This window comes from Mus pahari, chromosome 13 (genome assembly GCF_900095145.1).
Source record: "Mus pahari chromosome 13, PAHARI_EIJ_v1.1, whole genome shotgun sequence".
NCBI classification, from domain to species: Eukaryota; Metazoa; Chordata; class Mammalia; order Rodentia; family Muridae; genus Mus; species Mus pahari.
The window spans coordinates 20,223,619-20,243,585 of NC_034602.1; the positions used below are offsets into that span (position 1 = coordinate 20,223,619).

Sequence of the window (19,967 nt, forward strand, 5' to 3'; positions counted from 1 at the left end):
ACCAATCCTACTTTCTACCAGGGGCCACCAGTGTCCATGCTGAGATGGGACTCATGTAGGTGATTTTCACTCTCCTTCCTTGACTGTGAAGTCTCCAAACTTATTCTTACTCCTGTAGCAGCCCTCTTGCAGGATCCCCTCCTCCCATTCCACCACCTGTTCCCTAGATATTATGGTTCTTGGTGAAGTCCCAGCATGACTCTTGCTACAGACCTTCCCAGCTCTTCCATCTAGCCCATTTACAGTTGTCTCTCAAAACTTTCTATCAGGGACTCCCATTGAGCTGAGTCTCAAATAGGTGATTTTTTACTCTCCTTTCTATGGTTTATTATGGTCTTTCCAGATTTGCCCTTAGTCCTGTAGCAGCCTGATTGAGGGAGCTTCTCTTCCTACCCCACCTCTATTCCCTGGGGAGATTACCACTTGGTGTACCTCACACACACAGCCACCATACTTGCCTAGGGTCCAGAAGCAACAACATATCCACCGAACAAATACAAAATAGTTATCAGTAAGAAATACCTAAACATAATTCCAGATGCCTAAATCCCAGCACAAAAATACAAACATGAATGTCCTATATGACTTGCTTCCACCAGAAGCTAGTAATCCTATTGTGGTAGACCCTCAAGAAATGCAATATAGCTGAAGAACAAGACAAGACCATAAAAACAGAAATTATTAATACATTGAAAGACCTTAAAGAGGACATGAATATCTCCCTTAAATAAGTCTGTGAAAACACAGAGTTGAAAGAAATAATGAAAACAATTCAAGACATGAAAGTAGAATTTAACAAAGAAAGAGTAATACTAAAGAAAACGCAACAACAGGAAATGAAAACTTTAGGAGGTCAACAAAAACCCTCAGGGGTAAGCCTCACAAACAGATGATAAGATGTGGAAGATAGAATCTCATGTATTGAAACTAAGGTAGAAGAAATAGACAGTCAAAGAAGATGCTAAACTTAAAACAACTCAGACACAATACATCTAGGAAATCTGGAACACTCTGAAAAGACCAAGTCTACAAACAATAGGGATAGAGGAAGGAAAAGAAATCAGGCTCAACATCATAGAAAATGTTTGTAACCAAATTAAAGAAGGAAATTTTCCCAATCTAAAGAGGTAAATGCCTGTCAAGGTACAAGAAAGTATACAGAACATTAAATAGAAAAGACAAGAAAAGAAATTCCCCATGACACATAATAATCAAAACACTACATATACAGAACAAAGAAAGAAATTTTTAATTAATTTTATCTATATAATTTAATTAAAATTAACATTTTAAGAGCTGCAATGAAAACAAAACCAAGTAACATATAAAGGCAGCCCCATTAGAATATCACTTGGCTATTCAAGAGAAATTCTGAAAGTCAGAAGGGCCTGGAGATACGTACTACAAACTCTGAGAGACCATAGACACCAATTCAGACTACAATACCAGGCAAAATTATTAATCTAATCAACAGATAAATAAAAACATTTATAGTTAAAACACATTTAAGCCATTTCTATCTACCAGTCCAGCAGTATGGATAACACCAGAAGGAAAAATTTGAGCTGAAGATGTAACCATACCCAAGAAGATACAAGAATAAATAATCCCAGAACCAAAATCAAAGCATGTGGAGGGACTCACACCATAACAATAAACTTACAGCAATCAATGATTACTGCTCAGTGATATCTCTCAATGTTAATGGTCTCAATTTCCCCCCAAATATTGCATAGACTGACATATTGGATCAGAAAACAGGATCTATCTTTCTACTGCATGCAAAAAAAGCGTACTCATTATCAGGGATTGACATCATGTCAGGGTAAAAAGATAGAAAATGGTATTTTAAGCAAATGGACCCAAAAAGCAAACAGGTATAGCTATTAGAGAGATTGATGGATGGATAGATAGATAAATGAGAGAGAGAGAGAAAGAGAGAGAGAGAGAGAGAGAGAGAGAGAGAGAGAGAGAGAGAGAGAGAGAAGGACATGACATACTAATGATAGGAAAAAACAGCAAGAGGATATTATAATTCTAACCATTTGTACACCAACCGTGAAGATACCCACATTTGTAAAAGCTACATTTTATAGCTAAAATCACACGTTGACCCACACACAAAACTAATCAGAAAGTTCTCAAAAGATGAAAAACAAACAGCTGAGAAACACTTAAAGAAATGTTCAACAGCTTTGGCTGTCAAAGAAATGCAAATTAAAACTACTTTGAGATTTCCTTTTACCCCAATCAGAATGGTCAAGATCAATGGAACTAATTACAGTTCCTGCTGGTGAGGATGCAGGGAAAGGGGAACTTACTGATTGCTGGTGGGACCTCAAACTTGTACAGCTGCTATGGAAATCTGCATGATGATTTCTTAGCAAACTGGAAATTGATCTACCTCAAGATCCAGCTGTACTACTCTTGGACATAAATTCAAAGCTCTCTACATTCTACCAGAGAGAGGCTTGCTCATTTGTGTTCATTGCTACTATAATCATAGTAGCCAATAATTGCAAACAGCCTAGATGTCTGTCCATCAACTGATGAATGGATAGTGAAAATGTGGTATATACACAACAGAATATTATTCAGTTGTTAAGAATGATGAAAATATGAAGTCAACAGTTAAATTGACAGATATAACAAAAACATCCTGAATGAGGTAAGCCAGACTTCAAAAGACAAATACTGTATACTTTCTCTTATATGTGGATGTTAGATTTTAAGCCTGCAATGTGTGTGCTATCATTTGAATAATCACAGAGGTGAGTGGAGGGGATGAGAGTGTCAATTAGAATATGCTGTTACGAAAAAACAGTGACATGAGGACTAAATAGGAAGGGGATGGGAAAGGAGGGGTAAAGGAGCGACTTGTGGGAGGAAAACTGATGCTAAAAAAACATTTGAAAAGTCATATGGAAGTCTACTCCTGTAGAAGCTTCCTAAATATAGACATAGAAGAAAGGCACCTAAATGGATTCAGCAAATAATAGAGGAGATAATTCCCTGACAAGACATCTTATGCCGACCTTAAGTTCCAGGAAAGGGTTATATATTGAATCATTCACCAAAGGGACACCAAAGAATCCCTCAACTGTCATGGGTTGTTGCCAAGGCTACTGATCGCTCTTAACAACCAGATAGTAAGGACAACACATCCATATCTCATCACACATGGAGAAGTGAGCTTGCGCCTAACCAAAAGATTCACCTTACTGACTAACATTCACATGACTAGGATGTACTTTGCATGCTACCAGGGGGAAAAGATAATCATCTGTATTTCCCAGCTACAAATCCTCTAGCCACATTGGGAAACAGAGGCCTAATTAGCTTTACCATGATGTGGCCTTTGTGTCCATTGAGTCGAGTAGGCCCAAGCCTGATTTGGGTGTGGAGTAGCCCCATTTTTGCCTTGCTCTCTGAGATCTGTCTGGGGTATGTGCAGAGATCTACAGTCCCTTGTCTAGCTTAGGAATCCATAAGTGATAAAATGATTCCTAAAGAAATATTGCTATAAACATAGATTACTGCCTCAACACATGTCAAAAAACCTTTTTCTTGTAGAAGACTGGAATTAACACAGAGACCCACAAATAGTCAATTTAGAAGCACTCGTTCCTAACTGAGATATCTTCATCAAGGTCCTCCCCTCAATATTCAAGGATCTGTGCAGGAGAGGAAAGAGACTTTTAAAAGCCAGAGGTGATGGATGGCTCCAAAACGTCTTCCATGCGCAACAGATATGGTGTACATACAAACTCAGAGACAGTGGCAGTACATTCAAAGCCTGCACAAAGTCAGACCGGGTCCCAGCACTGAGATCAGTTATCAGACACAGGCTTCAGAGAACAAAGAAGCTATCTGCAGTACAAACCCATTGGCAAAGAAAGAATCTGTTTTCTCCAGTGGAGTCTCACTGGGCACATTAACCACACTTCAGGGCAGGCTGCATGCCCAGGAGCCCTTGGCCAACACAAAAAGAGCTAAATGGTATTTTGTAGGTTTTTTTTTTTTTTTTTTTTGCCTCATTTTTCTTTGTTAACACTTTTGTTTTAGTTTGTTTTATTTTGGTTTGGTTTGGTTTGGTTTGGCTTGGCTTGGCTTGGCGTGGTATAGTGTGATTTAGTTTGGTTTGATTTTTCATTTGGCTTTTTGCTTCCCATTTTTGTGATTTTGTAAGAAGTGTGTGTGTGTGTGTGTGTGTGTGTGTGTGTGTGTGTCTGTGTGTGTGTGTGTATGTGTGTGTTTCTTGTTTTTATTTTTATCTTTGTTAGTTCTAAAGAAAATTAGATCATGAAGTTGGGTAGGTTGGGAGGTAGAGAACATCTGAGAGAAATTAGCGAAGGGAAAACATGACCAAGTTATATTACATAATTTTTTTCAATAATTAAAGAGTAGAAAAGTTTATGTTTATGATGAAGGAAAACACAGTCAGTTACTAGGAGCAGAGCCCAGTAGAGCTAGGCTTGGGTAGGTGAAGAGAGACCTGTATAGTTCAAAAGAAGACCTGCTATGTCGGTGGAGCCCATTTAACAACAAACGCTACTTGACAAGTTCTGATGTCTGCCATATACTACATCTCCAGTCAGATAGCACACGTGCTGAATTTGTGTTTTGATTTGATGCTCAGTTGTTCAGTGATGGTTATTTGCTTTGTGTAAGAAACCAGAAGAATCCTTAGGCCACATCTCCTATTTAGTTTTTTATCCTAATACCGTTTTCTATGAATATAGTCAGGTCAAGTTAATTTTGCTATAGTTATTTCTTTCTAAAGAAAAAATCTTTTGTTGTTTGTTTGTTTGTTTGTTTAATTTTTGGTGGCAGAAGACTAGACTAAAGCTTTAAGAAGAAGAAAAATGTGACGTATATATCCATAGTGTTGTCTTTTGATTTTGTTTGCAGGAAGAGTTGAACACTTAAAAAAATGAATAAAGGGGAAAAAATCCTGAAAGAAAAGAAAGCACTGATATAATAGCAACCAAAAGTATATGATTGAGAAAAGAAATACATAATAAAACAGGAGAAACATTTAAGTAGCCACTAAGGCAAAGCAAGTTATAAAAATCAAGGAAGTTGTCAAAATGGGAAATGAAAGCTGAGGGTGTATAATAGGGAACAAAGAAACAACTTCATTATTTCAGATCATTTTCTCTCCAGAATCTTAGTAACGTGAAGGATTTCATATTTGAAATTCAAACACTATATGTGTCTACCAATCTGTGCACTGGGAAGTAACTTTTAAGATTAACTTCTGATTCTTGGCCCATGTTAGGACACAGCCTTGGGGGCTATGAAAAAGCCACACAAACTTAAACTTTAAGTCTTCAAAACTTTGGGGCAGATAGACTCTCTTTTTTATATATATTATTCAGCTTTGAGTATTTCTATAGCAATAGAGAATAAACTAATACAAGGTGAAGTATTTTTCTCTATTTTATCTGTTCTTGATAATCATTTATTGGTAAAAATAACAATAAAAAAAGAACATAATAAAATCCGGATGACTAAGTCACCTCAGAAAGAGGTTTGGTCTATTATCAGAAGAACATGAATCAAACTAATATGCTGTAGCAGCTTTTGTGTATTTATCCCTCCTCTGGAGCCCACAGAAAAGCACTATAAATAGACTTCACAATCTGAAGTTAAACTCTCTCATGCATTTACGCCTATTTTAAAAGATACTCTGATCTTCGCAAGCATCAAATTGTCACCATTTCTTTTCTGCAAGTGGCATCTCATTGATTTACTTTTTAATAACTCTTCTTAATGGTGTTGTATATGTACTTGCCTGTATTAGCACTGTGCAGAGTTCAAAGAAGAAAAAGTGATGTGGTGAGCATACTGAATGAATTCCCAATATGAGAAAGAGCCACAGAGAATCCTGCTGCAGTCTTGTCACTCGGGATACAGGAGTTTGACTCAAATGTGGGTTGGTGGCCTCATTTCGCATATCACCCTGGACTCTGCCTGTCCATTCTGCTACTTTTCCCATCTCCACCAGCTTTACTACTCAGGACCAGCCCTCACCAAGCCTAGAACACAGTGGGCATAATCACCACCAAGACAAAGGCAGGAATGCCCTTGCCTCTTGCTTTCTTACTCTCTTTCTCCTTCCCATTCCATTCTAGAGTCACAGTGAATAAACTCATATTCAGGTATTTGTATGCTTGCTATATCCTACGGCTCTTCTCAATATGATCAGCTTGAGTGCTCTATAGCTTGTGGCCTTGGTGAAGGGGAGGATAAGAAGAGGTTATTTCAGTCCTATGACTCATGTGTGGGCTATATAGGTACTGGCAAACTGTGTCAGCCATAAGCAAAGACATTTATTGACACCATTACTTCATCTTTCCTTTCATATTTTCCATAGCTCACTGGGTAAATTCTGGGAGAAAGGCAGGTACTACTTGTATCCACTGCTCTCTGAATCTAACACCATGTACAAACATCACACCCACCCTGAATTTCCACATCAGTAAGAAGAACCATCCTACAATTAGAGCAGTCCCCTGACAGAGTAAGCTGCCACATGGAGTGTCTGCTCTGCTCAGCATCCTGTGCCTTCATGGACCTGGGCTTTTTTCAAGCATGGTGATCTACTCTGCACAAACTAATGAGGTCGACAGAAGAGCAATTAGCGTGCAATTCAAAAGGAGGAGATGATATTCAAAATTCAAATCACTGGCCTAACTCTCAAGGTCCTGGGATTAGCAAGTGGCAAACCCAGGACATAAATGTGGCTTTTAGTCCAATTATTTCTGCATTTCAATGTGGGAATCTCAGTGGATCCCAGGATCTTAAAAGTGATCTCAAAAAGCAAGATTTGCCCCCAGGTTACTATATATGCAAAGAGGTGGGTTTTGAGATGCCCCTAGGTCATCACAGTTCCCCTTATGCTACTGTTTTGGAATTTTCCAGTGTGTAGTAACCATTCTCCTTGCCACTCCCAGAACGCCTGTACCTTTCTTCTCCTAATGAGTTAAGAGTGTCTTACCTGGTATACAATCAGTAAGTGAAACCCATATCACACTCATAATTATATCTCTTCTAAAGCCAAGAAAACTGTCATACGATAGGCTCAAGAAAAATCATATTTTTTTTTAAACAAAGGAATGGAAGAATAAGTATACTCATGAATGAGGTCTTCAGAGACAGAGCATGTGGAGTTTCCATGTGAACTTGGTTGGAAGTTTGGCAGGGAATATTCTTCATTAAACAGAACCATGTAAGCCATGTATTTCAAGACAACATCTCTGGGCTTTGAGGCACTACACATGCACCAGGTGCTGCTGTGATCACTGAACCATACCACACATGTCTGAATCTCCCCACCCAACCCCCCATATATCATGTTAGGAAGTGTCAGAAACCACGCCCGGTAGGAGAAAAGAGCATCCCAATGACAAAAACCTGCACAGTGAAAACCTAATGAAGAAGCAACTAACAACCCACTAAAGAGCATGAAAATTCCCTTGAGTCTTTTGAGGAGGTAAGCTAAGTGTCAGAATCATCAGCTCCATATATACTATTCTTAGAAAATAAATAGCATTGCATAAAGGGAAATACCAATTTTACGGGAAACATTCCTGTGGTTGCCTTTGTGGGGAAAATATGGAGAAACTGAAGATTTCCTGGGAGTTCAGCAAAACGCATGCATACTATTCACTATTCCCCAAAATGTTTGGGGCATGAGCATGGGACAGTTACATTGTAGACAGTTTATTTCTTCTACTTCTGTGACAGGTATTACCATCAACCTGTGTTCAGGGCCTCACAGTGGGACATAGCAGGACCAGGGCAGGGAAGAGCGCTTCCACCAGCTCTGACTTCAGCACGTCAGGAATGTTGATTCTGGTTGAGAATAAGGCAAGCAGAAAGTAGAGAAGAGCAGTGTCTATGGAAGTGGCTGGCAGTAAACACAAGAAGGAACCATCAAAATAGACCAAATGAAAGGCCTGCTTGGGGTCTATATGGACCAATGAGGCAGACTCAGATATTTTAAACTCATCTGTATTGCCTCTCCTTTCTCCATGCTTCCCAAAACATCTGAAAGAGCACATGCATCGACTTCTAGTAGCCACAGTCCAGCCAGACCTGAGAAAAGCAAACTCTCAGAATCACCTTGTATTGGGCCCCACCAGAGGGTACTAGGGACTGAAGGAGTCAAGCAGCAGGCAAGGACTGAATTAACAAATATTCTCTCTATGTAAAGGAATTCTATAGTGTTACTGTGGTTTTCATTTTTCTGAAAATGGGCACCTGGTCTTACTTGTCAAAGGCATACATCAATACTTGAATTTCTGTTTGTTTGTTTGTTTGTTTGTTTGTTTTCTAAAACACACTATAGTTTCAATCATGAGACAACCCTTAACAAGTATTTTATGTCCTTTTTTTAAGACTATTCTTGTGATAAGTATGTATCTGTGGCTTTCATACAACCCCACCCACCCTTTCCTTCTCTGCTGTTTCAAATCACCCTTCCTAGTCTATCGTTATCAAAAAACGTGGACTCCGTGGACTAATGGCTGAAATGACATGAAGAGAGAAACAGGGACAGAGAGAGAAGGTGTTCAGTGAAGAGTGGAGATTCTCAGCTGAGCAAGGTCGGACAGGCTGTCTGGTCAGGGATGGAAGGCCACCTTTCTGCCTGTACCCGAATCTTTCATTTGTTGAGGTCTCTTCTTCCTCAGTTATTCAGACACGATAACCTACCTTCTGTGTAGCACAGTCCTGGTGCTCCCTTGTTATTAGATTGCTTTTATTGCCATATGGCTTTTAAAAGAAAAACAAAACAAAATAAAATGGATCATCTTCTGCCTTAATTCCTCAGCATCTATTGATCACTCTCTTCCCATTTATAACAAAACTCCTGAGGGCTGGGAACCAAGGTTCTAATTCTTTTACAGGCACTTAGAAACCATTTGTCAAAAAAAAATGAAAAAACAAAAATACACTGATTCCTAACGTTTCCCCTCAGGTGAGTAGAAGCATCTCCGCCTTCATCTTGCATCTGTCTCCTTAACTTTGCGGTCAGACATCTGCTTAACTCTACATGTAGGAAGATTTAGCACTCAGAATACTTGTTTAAGAACTGATGATACACAACCTCTCTTATCCCATTTCAGGGCTGAAGGTACAAAAACAAGAGTAACTGGAGCATCTTACAACCAGTTTTTACTATGCCCCATTCCAGACTCCCCTAAAGCACCCTGGCATCTCCAGCCTTTATCCTAAAGCAGCAGTCTACTTAAAATCCAAGAGCAGAAAAGGTCCCAGACAGCAAGCACGGCTTTGTTGATGCAGAAAGAACAATTATCTCATGGGAACTGGTTTGTTCCCTTAGCAATAAGGACTTCTTTGAGTAACTTGCCCAACCAGACCTTAAATAATGGTCAACTAGACCATACCTTAGCCAACACTACCTAATCATGCATACCTCTTAATAATTGCCCCTGTTCTTCCTCTATTCATTCTAAAAACGTATGCCAGTGCCCCTAAGATGTGACTCTAATGAAATGCTAATAGCCTATTTTCACTGAATGCCCATTTTGATTAAATCCTTCCCTGACTTTGAATATTACTACTGCTGACTTACTATGAGCTACATACATGGACTGAACCCAGGAACCCTTAGCCCAGGACTCTGGTTATAATTTTACTCTTACAGCTGTCAGGTAACAACATCAACTGTTCAAGCCCATCCACAATCCCATTCCACCCATATCATCTGTAGCTATACAGATGTGCTAAGCTCTGTATATCTTAGCTCTCCTGTGCTAAGCTCCCCAATATCCCCTCCTCCCATCATGCCCCTTGGTGCACTCTTTTCTTCTGACTCTACACACACCAGGCCATGCTCATCAAATGGCTTTTCTACTAGCTGGGCCTCTGGTCAGGAATATACCTTCTATGACATTTCTGCTCCCTTCCAAGTTTATGCTAACATTATGTTCCTAGCACGATCCACCCCCACCACACTGGCTAACTCAGCTCACACTTCTGACCTCCCACCTCACTTCTGCTGAACACCACAGCAGTGATTGCCATTAAAATTCAGTTCACAGTACCCCCTTATTATATTTCACACTTCCCTGAACTGTTGGTGCCCCAGAGCAGGGATTTTTTTTCACCTGTTCATTCCACTGACTCACCTCAAACTTAGAGACTGACAAATAGCACATAAATGTCATTGAATACATTAATAAATTCATGAATATGTAACTCGTTCGGCGAGCAGCAGGGAACTCCTGAAACTTATTGAACAAGTGTGCTTTAGGAGTTTTACTTGGGTGACTGAGTTCTTGAAAGATCTCAGACTATCTCAGTCACTGCAGGCACACTGAGCCTCTAACGTGGGGCATCGAGGAACTAAATGCTAAGGAAGGATGCATCATAAGGAGAGGTCCCCAGAATTTCAATATTCCAGAGAGGGAAAGACTTCTTAGCTGCTTCAAGCAAGTAAAGTGAATGGGCCTGAGGAACTGCATAATGGTATCCCAAAGAGCAGCTGGAGAAAAGTGACCTCATGGCATCAAAGTCACACACAAGCATCCACTAAGTCTAGATTTCCAACGGCCAGGTTTCTCATGCTCATAAACTCATCTCCAGTGGGTAGAAAGAGTGTGTCTTTGCCCACCTTCCTTAATGCTTCCTCCACAGCCATTCCAGATTGCTAAAAAGTAGAAACTGAGGCTGCCTCCAGATTTTCATGAACATGTTTGCTAATGTGGCCATCATTATTCTCAGAGAATACTCTGGCCAAGGAGGACCATGCCACCCTGTGGATTAGCCTGTGAACCAAACTGAAGGGAACATGTTTCCCACCAACACACACACATTGCCCCCAATTGTATACACAGTGTTCATAACATATTCTGGAAACAGAAGGAGACTATTATATGGGCTTTTAAACATTCACCTTATTTCTTACATTTTTTTTTAGCATTTGAATTTAAATGGAGCATTCGAGCATTACACCTAGCCAATGACAACAGTATTCTTGATTATAGCTCTTACTTCCAGCAAAAAATCATTTTTGAAATGTGGAAACGTTTAAAGTAAAAATTAACATTACTTTGAAAAGATAGATAATCTTTCATTTTACAATAAATAAATAAATAAAAGGAGTTTACCTGTCTTATCAACCATTTGACTTGTATGACCATTCCTGAGTGGAAATGGGTCTCTCTCTCCCTCTCTCTCCCCCTCTCCCCCCCTCTCTCTCTGTTTCCCTGAGTGTGTGTCCCTTCCCTTTGATCTCTCCATCACACTAAGATGCCCCAAGACAAGCTTAATCAAGCTGCCTTCTGGCCCTATCATCCAGCCTTCATCCTATCACCATAACACATGCATCTCATAATAACACCACCATTAACAATGTATTGATGAGCTGTAATGGATGAGCCATGTCGCCATGCAAAAAGGAGGGGACAAAAAAAAAAAAAAAAAAAAAAATCTTAAATACATTAAAAAAAAAAAAAAAAAAAACCTCAACTNAAAAAAAAAAAAAAAAAAAACCTCAACTTTTGTTCTCATAGAGGGGCCACCAATCAGCTGGAGACAAAGCCTGACTTCAGAGGTCAGAAGTACAGTACCCATCATCCTGTGCACCATCATTGAAAGATCTGTTCTCAGGACTAGCCTCACTGCAATTATCCCTTAATAATCCACTACTCATTCACTCAATTCCCTCTTTGTTTTCAAGGGAGCCCATAATAATCCCATCGGAGATAGTGTGCAAGGAGCACAAACGACCCATACTTTTTGTTACCCAGGCCAGACTCGGGAGCAGGTGCTTATGAGTACAGCACCCATCGTGAGGAAGGCGGGAAGCAAGGCTGTTCCTGCGGCCTATGGTAGGGTCTTTCAACCTCTTTGGAACTCTTGGTGGTCTGACTGCACTCAGGTGTGCTTGATAATGCTTGACTTCACTGAGCCTCAGCACACCAGAGCCTTTGCTCTGGCTACAAAGCGTTCCCTGGCTGGCTTACCTCACCAGCTGATTCAGATTAAAAGCAGTACTTCCTGATATAGCCAGCATATTTGCCAAATCGCACAGTTTAACTACACACACTCCCAGATTGCTAGCACTGGACGCAGGACAGAGGGTCCGTGCAACTCTGAACCACCCCAAATAGTACAAAGCACCCAACCTATTGTTTTTTAAGGATTTAGACCAAAGAATCAGCTTCCTCAGCTATAAGAGTGGAGCTGAGAACCAGACTTGCACCGTCCTCCTGACTAATGTTCATCAAGTTTATTCTGACTTGTTGAAAACTATAGGTGTCTGACAGGTTTAAAACCACACTTAACTGCATTAGGTGGCCTCTGAATTTCTACAGGGCATTATTTGCAGAAATCATCACCAGATATACCAAATCAACAAATATATAAAATAGGAAAAACACACATACACTATTTGCTTACAGTCCTATGTATTTTAAATCATCCCTACCCTACTACCTGCCTACCTAGCACAATGCCTACATATCCCTCCATTAACATAGATTCTGTGTAGTACAGGGCACAAAGGTAACTGTGCTTTGCTTGGGGAAATTCCTGTTTGAAGATTTTCATTCTGTGGAAATAGTTATACAGTTGAAACGGGATAGACTATAGCTCAATCATTGCATTCTGCCCTAACAATTTAACGAGGGGGGAGGGAGAGGGAGAGGGAGAGGGAGAGGGGGAGGGAGAGGGGGAGGGGGAGGGAGGAGAGGGAGAGTTGGGAGAGGGAGAGAGAGAGTTGGGAGAGGGAGAGGGAGAGTTGGGAGAGGGAGAGGGAGAGAGAGAGAAATCTTAAGAAACTGGAAACAGGAATGGACATTTTAAATTGTACTTTCCAACGACAATAAAGAAGCTCAAAGTTTATTTTTTCTTTACTCTGTTTTCTAAATGCCGAATTTCTCTACTAGGAGGTAGACACTGGAGGAAAACATGGGTAACCACAGCTACTCACAAGTCACTGGTATGGCACGGGTAGGGAGCTGCCTGTGCCTGTGTGGTTGGCTCCAGGGATTCCTGCCCAGTCTGGACAACAATGATGGCTCTCTCGATCATATCTTGGAGTGGGACAAAAATGTAGTTATATTTAAATCCGCTGGCTGGTAGATTCTGAGGATGAAACTTCCAGGAAGGATTTTTTATCATGTCTGTCCTCATGCTGTATAAGACATTGGTCCGGATTGTATATGTGACATGGGGTGGCAATTTGTGAGGTGCTGATCTAATGTGTCTATGTCTCAAGGAACTGTTGAATATAATACCTGGTAACAAGAAAGAAAAAAAAATGTCATACAACTCATAGATGTGACACACAGGATGGACAGGAATATGAGTAGGGCCTGGAATTCTGCGTAGTCTTCCACTCCTGTAGTAGGTGAATGCAACCCCAGGAAGGCAAGCAAACAGGCTACTCTGAGTCATAGGCAACTGAAGAAAGACTCTGTAATTCACAGTTCCAGGCACCTTTCCAGTTTACAAAAGAAAGTGTTGTGTTATCACAAACACAAAGACTTTATCATTTCACATTTTGAATAGACTTGAAAATTTACTTAGAGCAGATTAGATAATCAGGCATTGTCTCCCTGGGATGACAAGTCCAGCTGGCTGCACAGAATATGTATCTTTGGGTACTTATCACTTGTAGCTTAAATGTAAGATGCTGCTCTCTGCTACAAAGATTCTCTGTATTTAATGCAGAAAGATTATTATAAGCTGAGTTATGTTCCCCTCAAAATTCAAATCCCTGGAGGTCAGAATGTGTTCATCTTAGGAGAAAGAATCATGTGTGTGTGTGTGTGTGTGTGTGTGTGTGTGTGTGTTTAATATATGTCTTTGTATGTATGTGTGAACATGTGTGTGAGTACATATGTGTGTGTATGTGTGTTTAATATATGTCTTTGTATGTGTGTGTATATGTGTGTGCGTATGTGTGTGTGTGTTTATATGAGTGTGTGTATATGTCTTGTTAATATATGTCATGGTAGGGTGCTGTGTGGGTATGTAAGCTTAATATATGTCTTTGTGTATGTGTGTATAAGACTGTCTGTGTGTGTATCTGGTTCCCAAATGTGTTTATGTGTGCATGTGTGTTACTGTTTGTGTGTGTCTGGTTACTGTATGTATTTGTGTGTATATATATATATATATATATATATATATATATATACACATATATACATCCATGCATGTGTGTGTGTGTGTGTGTGTGCATATACATTCATGTGGAGGCCAAAGGGGACACCAGGTGTCTTTTTCCACTATCCCTCTCCTATTCCTTTGAGACATGGTCTCTCACTGAACCTGGAGCTAGTCTGGTAGTCAAAATGCCTCAGCAACACTATTTTTGCAGCCACAATACTGGGCTTGGTCTTATAGATGTAGCCATAGCTCATCTTTGTTTGTTTGTTTGTTTGTTTGATTGATTGATTGTTTTAATACTGGTACTGTGAATTTGAACTTAAATCCTCAAGCTTGCAAAACAATCTCTTATCCACAGAGCTATCCTTTTTCCACCCAGGAAAACTGTATCTTGAAAGGTATTGTCATGTTAAAAAGATGCTGGCAGAGTAGGCCTTAATTCAACATGATTGTATCCCTATGCAAAGGGATCGTTTGGCAGATATATGCATAGATTGAGTATATGAAGAAATTTCAGGAGGAGATATGCATCAATAAGCCAATACACGACCATAAAAGATCCTAACGGCCATTCAAGGAAACTGGTGGATGCCTTGATTTTAGACTTCTAGTCTGCAGAACTATAATGCAAAAAGTGTCTGCTGGGTGTCCAGGCTGAACTTGGTAGTGGTTAGCTACAGCATTCCTGCATCCCTAGCCAATTCATCTCAAACCCCAATAAACTATGTGGAGTTGGACATACGGTCCAGCTATGGTGCAGGTACTGAGTTTGCACAAGGTCCTACCTTAAGTCCCTAGCATCACACAGCAACAAAATAATCCCATGTTTGCTCAAAAAGAATGTAAGAATGCATCACATTTATGCTGGCTAGATGAACAACTGATAGTGAAATCTAACTGGCCATTGTCATTTTTCTTTCCTACTTCAGAACATCAAGATACTGTGATAAAAAATAAAAGTGATGGAGGAAATTTGAGTACAGTGCTTCTTATGTGAGATTTCACCATAAAATGAAGTCAAAACAGTAAAATCAGACATAGCAGAGAGTGGAGCCCTTGGGATTTTGAACAGTTGCCTGTCATTACAGCATTGGGAGCATCTACTCGCTAGCTCAGTGTGTATACCTCTGTTCCATTTTATGATTTATCTAGAAGACTTCTTCCCAAGTCAACTTAAGATGCACCTAGGGAGATGAGACAAAATGACCACCTATCAGAGCTCTTGTGCTAGTGAGCACATTTTTTTTTTTTTTTTTTTTTTGCCAAGTACTTACTGGCCAAGAAACTATTCTGCTGCATGAGTTCATGTGCCTTGGTCTCCAGGGTGTCAACAGTCTCCACTCCCTGGAATCGGTCCAACACCACACAGGAAGAGAGATTAGCCAAGATACCACCCAAGAACCGGAAGTGTCCAGCCTCCACATGGTTAAACATCTTATCTAGCATCTGTCCTGGAAACAGCAAACAAAATAGAACAAATCAACTTCTCTTTCACTCCAGTGCTCCAGTGGCTATCACACAAAGGAATATAAAAATGAATACGTTTATTCATTTAAAAAGAATCGGCCATCATTGGGAAGAGGCCCCTTGGTCTTGCAAACTTTATATGACCCAGCACAGGGGAAGGCCAGGGCTAAGTAGTGGGAGTGGGTGGGTAGGGGAGCAGGGGGGGGGGTGGGAGGGTATAGGGAACTTTCAGGATAGCATTTGAAATGTAAATAAAGAAAATAATAATAAAAAAACAATAAATAAAACAGAAACTAAACATAAAAAAAGAAAAAACTAAAAGATACCAGTTTTATTCATACACAGAATGAACTATTTGCCAACAGCAAACTCTCTATTATACATGTGTATGAAAATGTGTGTGTATGAAAATGTGTGTGTATATGTGTGTGTATATAGTAATGATGATACATCAAATGGGAAAAAAATAATTTACTGATGTCCATGAATGCTCTTAACTAATCCACAGATGAATTTTTGATGGCTCTACTTGGCAAAGGTCAAAAGTGGAGGATTGGTATTTGTAGGAAGTCAGCAAGGCATGTCCTTTGCCCTGACCTTTCCCTGCATGACCTTTCTTCTACTTCCTGCTACTATTAAAGGAGTTGGGGTATTAAGGGGTATTAAGCAATACCTCTCCCTTCAAGATGACTGACACCTCTGAAACTCTGATCCCAAGGAACCACTCCTCTACTCAGCTGTTTACGTCACATTTTGTTACAACAACCAAACTTTGACGATGTTTTTAACTCTAAATATAAAAAATGGCATTAATGTTTAAATAGAGCTAAAATAAAATGTTGCAGGAATGATCACAACAAGGTTCTCTTAATTGTACAATTGAGTAATAACCTTCAGGCCTAAAAGACCACAGAGGGAATTACTTCTTAGAATAAGGGTCCACGAGTGACCAAAAAAAAAATGTTCCTAGAACCAAAAATTGGAAAGCATGAAAGACTTTTAGAAATAAGGTCTGGGAAGATGGCTCAGGTATATTGCAAATATGTGGACCTAAGTTTTTATCTCCAATAAAAAGTTGAAAACACTGGATGTGGCCATACAAACCTATCACCCCAGTGCTGGTGGTAGGGAGATATGAAGTGAGAGCAAGCAGGGTTAGGTTACCCTAACCAAAAAGTAGTCACCCTGGGTTCAGTGAGAGATTCTGAGTGAAGGGAATAAGACAGGGAGGAACAGTGGAGGATATCCAATGACTTTCTTCAGGCTCTGCATGAAAGAATGGGTGCAGGTACCCCCTCACACACACACACACGTGTACACATACATTAAATAAATAAGCATTTAAAAGGTCTTTACTATGGCTTTAAAAAATAAGCAAAGCTAGGAAGACTTGAAGATATGACATCTGAGATAAAAGTGGGTTCCCAGGAATCCTGCTATTTAGCACCACTAAGAAATTCATGTGTCCTTATTACATGCTGGAGCATCTTCTCTGCTCAGAAGTAGTATTTCTGGGTCCTCAGGTAGTACTATGTCCAATTTTCTGANGAACTACCAAACTGATTTCCAGAGTGGTTGTACCAGCTTACAATCCCACCAGCAATGGAGGAGTGTTGTTCTTTCTCCACATCGTCGCCAGCATCTGCTGTCATCTGAGGTTTTGATCTTAGCCATTCTGACTGGTGTTGTTTTGATTTGCATTTCCCTGGTGACTGAGGATGTTGAACATTGTTTTTAGGTGCTTCTCAGATATTCAGTATTCCTTAGTTGAGAATTCTTTGTTTAGTTCTGTACCCCATTTTTAATAGGGTTATTTGTTTTTCTGGAGTCTAACTTCCTGAGTTCTTTGTATATATTGGATATTAGCACTCTATTGGATGTAGGATTGGTAAGGATCTTTTCCCAATTTGTTGGTTGCTTTTTTTGTCACATTGACAGTGTCCTTTGCCTTACAGAAGCTTTGCAATTTTATGAGGTCCCATTTGTCAATTCTTGATCTTATAGCGCAAGCCATTGGTGTTTTGTTCAGGAATTTTCCCCCGTGCCCATATCTTTGAGGCTCTTTCCCACTTTCTCCTCTATAAATTTCAGTGTCTCCAGTTTTATGTGGAGGTCTTTGATCCACTTAGACTTGAGCTTTGTACAAGGAGATAAGAATGGATCTATTTACATTCTTCTACATGCTAACTGCCAGTTGAGCCAATACCATTTGTTGAAACTGCTGTCTTTTTTCCACTGGACAGTTTTAGCTCCCTTGTCAAAGATCAAGTGACCATAGGTGTGTGGGTTCATTTCTGGGTCTTCAACGCTATTCCATTGATCTACCTGTCTGTCACTGAACCAGTACCATGAAGTTTTTATTACAATTGCTCTGTAGTACAGTTTGAGGTCAGGGATGGTGATTCCACCAGAAGTTCTTTTATTATTGAGAATAGTTTTCGTTATCCTAGGATTTTTAATATTCCAAACGAATTTGCAATTTGCTCTTTCTAACTATAAGAACTGAGTTAGAATTTTGATGGGGATTGCACTGAATCTATAGATTGCTTTTGGCAATATGGCCATTTTGACTATATTAATCCTGCCCATCCATGAGCATGGGAGATCTTTCCATCTTCTGAAATTATCTTCGATTTCTTTCTTCCAAGACTTGAAGTTCTTATCATACAGATCTTTCACTTACTTAGTTAGAATCATACCAGGGCATTTTATATTATTTGTAACTATTGTGAAGGGTGTTGTTTGCCTAACTACTTTCTGTATGTTTATCCTTTGTGTAGAGGAAGGCCACTGATTTGTTTGAGTTAATTTTATATCCAGCTACTTTGCTGAAGTTGTTTACCAGGTTTAGGAGTTCTCTGATGGAATTTTTGGAGTCACTTAAGTATACTATCATATCATCTAGAAATAGTGATATTTTGACTTCTTCCTTTCCAATTTGTATCCCTTTGATCTCCTTTTGTTGTCTAATTGCTCTGGCTAGGACTTCAAGTACTATATTGAATAGGTAGTGAAAAACATGCTTCACTACATTCATAGCAGCCTTATTTATAATAGTCAGAAGCTGGAAAGAACCCAGATGACCCTCAACAGAGAAATGGATACAGAAAATGTGGTACATTTACATAATGGAGTACTACTCAGCTATTAAAAACAATGAATTTATGAAATTCTTAGGCAAATGGATGGATCTGGAGGATATCATCCTGAGTGAGGTAACCCAGTCACAAAAGAACACACATGATATGCACTTACTGATATGTGGATATTATCCCAGAAGTTTGGAATACCCAAGATACAATTTACAAACCACATGAAACTCAAGAAGGAAGACCACAGTGTGGATACTTCAATTCTTCTTAGAAGGGGGAGCAAAATACCCATGGAAGGAGTTACAGAGATAAAGTGTGGAGCAGAGACTGAAGGAATGACCATCTAGAGACTGTTCCACCTGGAGCTCCATCCCATATACAATCACCAAACCCAGACATTATTTTGGATGCCAACAAGTGCTTGCTGACAGGAGCTGTCTCCTGAGAGGCTCTGTTAGTGCCTGATAAATACAGAAATGGATGCTCACAGCATCAATTGCACTGAGCATAGGGTCCTCAATGAAGGAGCTAGAGAAAGTACCCAAGGAGCTGAAGGGGTTTGCAGCCCCATAGGAGGAACAATAACATAAACTAACTAGTACCCCCAGAGTTCCCAGGGACTAAACTACCAACCAAAGAATGCATATGGTGGGACTCATGGCATATGTAGCAGAGGATGGCCTAGTCAGACATCAGTGGGAGGAGAGTCCCTCAGTCACTGTGAAGGCTCTATGCCCCAGTGCAGGGGAATGCCAGGGCCAGGAAGCAGTAGTGGGTGGGTTGGTGAGCAGGGGGAGGGGAGAAGGGGATAGGGGGAGGAAGTTTTTGGAGGGGAAACCAGGAACAGAGATAACAATTGAAATGTAAACCAAGAAAATATCCAATTAAAAAATATAAAACTCAAAGGAGAAGAAATGGGCTTAGTGTTTAAGAGCACTGGTTGCTCCTGCAGAGTATCTGGATTTAGTTCCCAGCACCCACATGGTAGCTTACAACCATCAGTAAAGTCCAGTTCCAGGAGATCCTATGCCTTCTTCTGAACTCCTCAGGTACCAGGCACAGATATAGTATGCATTCATACATGCAGGCAAAACACTCAGACACATAAACTTTTATTTAGAAAAAATAATTATATATAAGCTAATTATCCAGAAGTCCCATGGGGCTTAGACTTCACAGGCTTCCAAGAATGTTGACTCTAGTAAACACCCATTTCTCAATTCCAACCCTTCGCTACCCTAATGGGGCTATGCCTCT

The 19,967-nt window shown here is 39.9% G+C and overlaps 1 protein-coding gene across 2 annotated transcripts in view; it reads right to left on the minus strand.

Annotated features, from left to right (window-relative positions):
* The window catches only part of Abca13 (ATP binding cassette subfamily A member 13), a 433,105-nt gene that overhangs the window by 269,018 nt on the left and 144,120 nt on the right, over window positions 1-19,967 (minus strand). For both annotated transcript variants that reach the window (XM_021210848.2, XM_029545204.1), the window contains 2 exons: window positions 15,426-15,602; window positions 12,968-13,274 (listed from right to left, as the gene is read on the minus strand). In XM_021210848.2, coding sequence (XP_021066507.1) covers window positions 12,968-13,274; window positions 15,426-15,602 — 484 coding nt within the window. The remainder of the gene's footprint in view (window positions 1-12,967; window positions 13,275-15,425; window positions 15,603-19,967) is intronic.